The sequence below is a fragment of the Penaeus japonicus genome, unplaced genomic scaffold, assembly GCF_977035675.1.
Source record: "Penaeus japonicus unplaced genomic scaffold, GWHDUDI00000001_assembly GWHDUDI00000020, whole genome shotgun sequence".
Lineage (NCBI taxonomy): Eukaryota > Metazoa > Arthropoda > Malacostraca > Decapoda > Penaeidae > Penaeus > Penaeus japonicus.
Window position 1 is genome coordinate 25,249,186 of NW_028234422.1, and position 7,500 is coordinate 25,256,685.

Consider the following 7,500-nt stretch of genomic DNA (forward strand, 5'->3'; position numbering starts at 1 on the left):
CCTCTTACGCCTTTGGGGAGAGGAGGAGGTGTGAGGACGGGCTTGAGGAGGAGGTGTGTGAGGACGAGCTTGAGGAGCAGGTGGGTGAGGCCGGGCTTGAGGAGGAGGTGTGTGAGGACGAGCTTGAGGAGGAGGTGTGTGAGGACGAGCTTGAGGAGGAGGTGTGTGAGGACGAGCTTGAGGAGGAGGTGTGTGAGGACGAGCTTGAGGAGGAGGTGTGTGAGGACGAGCTTGAGGAGGAGGTGTGTGAGGACGGGCTTGAGGAGCAGGTGGGTGAGAGGGAAGGGAGAGGGAGCAGGAAAGGGAAGGGAGATGGATGGGGGAGGGAGCAGGTGGGTGAGAGGGAAGGGAGAGGGAGTAGGAGCAGGTGGATGAGAGGGAAGGGAGAGGGAGCAGGAGCAGGTGGATGAGAGGGAAGGGAGAGGGATGGGGGAGGGAGCAGGTGGGTGAGAGGGAAGGGAGAGGGAGCAGGAGAGGGAAGGGAGAGGGAGCAGGAGCAGGTGGGTGAGAGGGAGCAGGAGAGGGAAGGGAGAGGGAGCAGGAGCAGGTGGGTGAGAGGGAAGGGAGAGGGAGCAGGAGCAGGTGGGTGAGAGGGAAGGGAGAGGGAGCAGGAGCAGGTGGGTGAGAGGGAAGGAGGAGGGAGCAGGAGAGGGAAGGGGAATATGAGGTGGAAATTTGACATAAGGGACCTTTGGAGAAACTCGAAAAGGTGATGGTGATTATGTATAACACGTGCAACTGATTTTGCAATGATTCTGGTGATGGTGGTAGCTATATGAACTATCAATCAAGGTAATCTAATCCATAATGATATCACTTTTAATATACGCATGAGACGGTATAGTGATGCGAAATGATATCACTATACGCATGAGACGGTGTAGTGATGTGAAATAATATCACTATACACATGAGACGGTATAGTGATGTGAAATGATATCACTATACGCATGGGTCGGTATAGTGATGTGAAATGATATCACTATACGCATGAGACGGTATAGTGATGTGAAAAAAAACTTATGATAATAATCCTAGCTTATACCTCACTTTCCTTCTACTCCTTCAGACACCCCCATCCACCCGAACCCCTTCCCCTATTAGCGTTTGCTTGTATTTCTTTCCATCTGAACCCCCGACACTCACCAGCTGGGAGAAGGTTCAGAACCAGCTCGATGTAGGCGATGTTGAAGCACCCCCTCGCGCTGCCACAGATGCGAGTACAGGCTTCCGGAGATGCGCAGGCCACCCGGTTCGGGTACAGGATCCGAGCTGCCATTCCTGGGAGGACGATCAGGAACATAGGGAAGAACTTGAGGTAGGCGGCCAGGAGGCACCCGCCCTTCGCGTGCACCACGTTCTTGCTAGCCAGCGTCCTCTGCACCATCACCTGCGGAAGGGAGATCTTGCAGGGAGATCTTGCAGGTTGTTGAGCCTCTTTTTTTTTTTGCCATCTTAAGCTCGCCGGATAGCGGCCTGTGAGGCATGACATTCATGTGTGACTTAAGTGATATGGTGATGAGGAGGATGATGATGATGATGATGAGGAGGAGGAGGAGGAGGAGGAGGAGGAGGAGGAGGAGGATGGTGGTGGTGGAGATGGCGATGGTTATGGTGTTGATGAGAATTATATTATGCATATGAATAGTAATACTGTAAAATGTAAAAGAGAAGGGTAATTTTGATAATGTCATTTGTACAATAACTATTCTACTGCTTAAGTTTAATCACTGTTATTATCTATATTACTGTTATTAGTAGTATCAATATTATTGTTCTTGTATCATTATCGTTACTCTGATTACTGTTATCATAAATGTTATCATTATAGTTATTCTCATAATTGTCATCATCAATACCATTACCATTATAACATCATCACCACCATCGTTACCGTCATCATTATCATCATAACAATCATTATCATTTTATCATAACTATTACTGCAATCAGTGTACTCTTAAACTATTGCTTGCAACACCTTTAGCAACAGGAAAGGAAGAGGCACAGTGTCGCTTAACCTCCCATTTGCAACACAGCTGGTGTCTGTTAAATGTCTGTCAGTCAGGTGGTATACCTCCAAAAAGGTATAATACCTTGATGACAGGTGACATGCGAACCGGATAGGCGTAGCCATTATAATCTGGCATGACACCCAATAACGCGTCAATGATCAGCGTTGTAGCGTGTCAGAGTCATGATTTATGCATGAGCGTCCATGCATTTTTTATGTTTAGCACCGTGACGTTTGTCGTAACAGCTTTGTACTTTGCTTAATCACCTTTCCTTATATTTAGACTCTAATAGACTTGTGTAGAGTCGTGTTGCATTTTAACGATAATTTCACATCAAGGCATCCACAAGTGTAACAAGTCCATTAACTCACAAATCACTCGAAAACGACCTCTTTTAACTATTACGTCGTTCTTACTTGATCCATGCACCAGTACCACAGCTCGAGGATGCCCAGTCCTAAGGTCATGCCCACCCATGGGTAGTTGGACTTCCCAGGTTCAAGAGTCCTAAACAGGTTCATGAAATCCCTCGGTGGTTCTCCGCAAGTCTCGTTCAGGTGGTTCAGCGCCCGTTCCTTCGCAACGGCATAGGGGAAGTTTTCCACTAGCCCGTCATAGCCACCCACTGCTGCCATGGCTGAAGGTGTTGCATAAGTCAGGCTAATATGCATAGGTATGTGAAGGATGTATGTGTCTATGCGCCATACGTTTGCATAAGTGAGTCTTTTTGTGGAATACATGCCCGATGAATTTGTGAAATGTGGCATTGTGAATATTAGAATGTGTATTAGCTAATATTTGTGTTATTTCACTCTAGACATAGAGACTGAGTTTGATAAATGTATGTGAGAATGAGTGCATTTATAATGATATGTATAAATACTATGACTAAGATATGTGAGAGTGTGTGATTGTGAGTTATCTCACGGTCGAATATCCAATCAATTAAACTAAATTACTATTTATATCAAATATAGTTTTACAACGTTTCACGATACTAGACCCTTGCTGATATTTCACTCCATATGAATTGTGCAATAATAAAGGTACATGCATAAAGCTTGTGCATGAGAACGTGCCTGCTATCTTCAAGAGACTAGAAGCTTACCTTTGAACATGAGAACAAGAGCTCCAAGCACCATAAGCACTGTCTGAACGAGGTCAGTCCACACGACGGCCGTCAGCCCGCCTGCTACAGTAAATACAGCCGCTATGCCTAGCAGCATCAGGATGCTTATGTACAGCCATTCTTCAGAACTTTTGTTCAAAGACATCTGCATGAAGAGCGCCCCGGCATACAGGTCGGCCTGTCAGAACACATGGGAAATGTACAGAGAAATAACAAGAACCGTCTACGACACTTGCTATATATGATAGTAACTAGAGTCAATATACATACATACATACACACACACACACACACACACACACACACACACACACACACATATATATATATATATATATATATATATATATATATATATATATATATATATATATATATATATATATTTAAGTATATATATATACACATGTGTGTACACATATGTATATATATATATATATATATATATATATGTATATATATATATATGTATATATATATGTATATGTATATATATATATATATATATATATATATATATATATATATAAACGCAATGTGGTCTCATTTTCACAACTGGCTAACATGTTCCAAGTTAGCACACATGTAAATGAATATTCATAAATTCAGTAATTCATAGATATAAATATACAAAATAGAGAGAATCCAAATAACCTATCGATACATCTAGTACAAATTTCTTATACATATATACCCATCATCTTTTTCTCCACGAACTCATCATCAACCGCGAAAAAAGGACTCACCGAGATCTTGGTGAAAATAGCCAGCGCGAGAGAGAGGCAGGAAATAAACACGGCAATCCTATCTCCCCCAAACCTCTGCTTGAGATACTCTGGCATAGTGTACACGGTCGAACTCAGGTACACAGGGACGAACAGCCATCCTAAAGCGACCAGGAAGTACGAGGCCTGTGTATAGCGAAGAGAGGGAAAGCCTTAAAGATAAACAAAGGGGGATCTAAACACAGCTTCGTTATAAAGGGGACACTCTTCTAAACCGTGACGTGTTGAGTTAGATTAGATTTTTTTTTTTTTTAACGTCGCGGGTTTGATGTGCTCTTTATTACTGTGGCTGTGTTTGGTTTCATGATTAATGTAGGACTAATTCTAACATTTTCCATCATCTTTTAATCTTTTCTAATTACGTCGATTCACCAAAATACTGATTTTGAAATATGGTGTATATGATTTTTTGAATTATCCAAATAGTGACTATTGATTTAAATAATCAATGTAAACATTAATACTTGAGAAGTCAAGTCCCTCAGAGCAAGCATATACATACATATATATAGATAGAGAGAGAGAAAGAAAGAGAGAGAGAAAGAGAAAAAGAGACATAGACAGAGAGAGACAGAGGCAAAACGCAGAGACAGAAAAGAATAGACAGACATACAGAGAGAGGTAGACAGACAGCCAGAGACAAAGAGAGAGTGACAAGGAGTAAAAGATGATGAGGATAACAATACTAATGAGGGAAATACTCACCCCTTGCTCATACCCGCCCACAGCAATGCCCGAAGCCGCCCCTGCCCCAGCTAGTCCTATGAAATGTCCAGATCCAATGTTGCTGGCGAAGATGGAAGCTCCGACCTGCGGGTGCATCGGAAACCTATTGTCACTGTAAACTGTGTCTGTATCAGACTGTGTGTATGTACGTGTGTACTTGGAAATCATCACGAACATTTACAAACGCAGAGAATTGCATATGCGGATGATAGGGGGGAAACTATATCATAGAGAAACTATATTGTAGAATTATCGAGGAAAACTCACCGGTATCCAATTCATGTTACGTGATGCGAGGAAATAGCCACTGGTGGTGTCGCGTCGGGATTTCCTGGATGCCTATGGAAGACAATTAGATCAGCACTTAGATTTCTTCAAAGCCTGTGAGACACTTTTTCTCAACGTGACTGAGGCAATTCGAACATTCTGCAATATACTGTATGAAGTAATGATACATTTGGATGCAAGAAAAGAGAGAGATTTAAAAAAAACAAAAACAAAAAAAGATATTCCGTCATTTTGTTGACATCATTGACTTCGTAAGATGCCTTTGTGACATCTTTAAAAGATTATGTGCGAAATATAAACAGTGGATAGAATGCCTCCTGTTTAGTTGGGCTGGACAGAATTGTTAATCTGCAGGTTTATTTTTAACTTTTTAATGATGGTTTGATAATAATGATCAAACAGAATCAATAAAAGTGATCAAACGCCGACTTTTCTAAAGACTAAACAACATTGTGCCAAGACTTTGGGTTTCCCTGCAATACGAGACTTTAGCTATAATCCAATTAATAATAAAGTATTTCTATTAATAAAATATTTTTAATAATAATAAAGTATTTCTGGACAGTGACTACCTTGGTTTTCTTTTTTTTCCGATATATCTTATCAGCTTAAGGGTAAAGTACATAAAATTAGATCTTCTAAGTGAATATGTAGAATTTTGTGATGATTGAGAACGGCCGGGAAGTGGTTAGATTAGAAGAGATGCATGGATAATTGTTATCTCCTATTCGAACTGTATTTTTTTTTTTTTCTTTTTTTTTTTGGTATGTAGCTTTTTCAGCAGTTATCATCGCCCTTTAAAAGTTGGAGTGATAAGTATTAACGATGATGATAATTGTTAGCTTAAAGATCAGAAATTATATGATACAAAAATAAAACAGTATTAATCAAAACTATTATCAAAAACATGAAATAATCTATAAGATTCTTTCCTCCCAAGATAATGACAGCTTGCCTTCCTGTGACTAAGGCAGCAACTGGATGCAGTTTGTCTGTCATCAAATAAACGTGCAACCGCAATGCAGACTTGAATCGCAATGTTGAAGAAGGCATCTTGTTTTGATGATATATTCATAAATATTCCTCGATGAATAAAAATTAAGGTGCACATACATATGCAATCGCTGACAGTTCAACATGTGATTTTATGGCATGGTGCTGTGTCAGATTTACGATACGTGATCATCAATTCGCTTCATAATTGTACTGCAACAATGCACCGTAATGTTAATGCACTATTGCACAAGTCCAACCATAGTTATACAATTGGGTAGTAGAATAAAAAAAAACGAGTAAATATACCAATATTCGCACCATTGCACAAGTGCAACTACAGTTATACAACTGGGTAGTATAATAAAAAAAGACGAGTAAATATAGCAATATTCGCCTGGACCCCTGCTGACGAGAATATTATAAGTCTACATTAGTCTATTGATTAATTCCGGTCACTTGATTGATGAATGAACTCCTTTTCATCTGTATGTTGATCTAGTTTTAAATACGCATCCTTCCTGTGAGCGAACATCCCCCCCAAAAAAATCAGACCGGTATATTCACTATAACGAGGTTTACTCTGCCTCGCACCGTTTTTATTGCAAAATCTTTTCCTACTGTTGATTTTATACGTTAGGCATCACCCTGTGGCAACCAGCATTGCTAGCGCATGTTGCTTCTGTAAATAAACCTTAGTTAGTTAGTTAGGCAGTTAAACACATCGAGAGAAACACCTCGCGAACTAACAATGCATCTTAATACATATAGATGATATGCCTGGCTGTTGATTATGATATCACGCACTATAGGACCGTCCTTATACCCTAATGACACTCCGTTATACACCATTCTACAGTGCCACAATACGTTACATCATTAAATCAAAGTAATACATCACATCAGCCCATAACTCAAAACTCACCTAAACTATCACAATAATCAGACTGACATACTCACCTAGACTATCAGAATAGTCACACTGACATACTCACCTAGACTATCACAATAATAACACTGACATACTCACCTAGACTATCACACTGACATACTCACCTAGACTATCACAATAATAACACTGACATACTCACCTAGACTATCACAATGATCACACTGACATACTCACCTAGACTATCACAATAGTCACACTGACATACTCACCTAGACTATCAGAATAGTCACACTGACATACTCACCTAGACTATCACAATAGTCACACTGACATACTCTCCTAGACTATCAGAATAATCACACTGACATAATCATCTAGACTATCACATTAATTACACTGACATAATCATCTAGACTATCACATTAATCACACTGACATAATCATCTAGACTATCACATTAATCACACTGACATACTCACCTAGACTATCACAATAATAACACTGACATACTCACCTAGACTATCACAATAATAACACTGACATACTCACCTAGACTATCACAATAATAACACTGACATACTCACCTAGACTATCACAATAATCAGACTGACATACTCACCTAGACTATCACAATAATAACACTGACATACTCACCTAGACTATCACAATAAT

At 40.1% G+C, this 7,500-nt stretch overlaps 1 protein-coding gene across 1 annotated transcript in view; it reads right to left on the reverse strand.

Annotated features, from left to right (window-relative positions):
• LOC122244229 (sodium/glucose cotransporter 4-like) overlaps window positions 1-7,500 on the reverse strand; it is a 14,423-nt gene that overhangs the window by 6,171 nt on the left and 752 nt on the right. Inside the window, exons 2-8 of the mRNA XM_043002082.2 lie at window positions 4,923-4,994; window positions 4,635-4,739; window positions 3,891-4,055; window positions 3,124-3,322; window positions 2,432-2,652; window positions 1,147-1,390; window positions 1-10 (exon numbers count right to left, since the gene is read on the reverse strand). The exon at window positions 1-10 is cut by the window's left edge and continues 237 nt beyond it. Coding sequence (XP_042858016.2) covers window positions 1-10; window positions 1,147-1,390; window positions 2,432-2,652; window positions 3,124-3,322; window positions 3,891-4,055; window positions 4,635-4,739; window positions 4,923-4,994 — 1,016 coding nt within the window. The remainder of the gene's footprint in view (window positions 11-1,146; window positions 1,391-2,431; window positions 2,653-3,123; window positions 3,323-3,890; window positions 4,056-4,634; window positions 4,740-4,922; window positions 4,995-7,500) is intronic.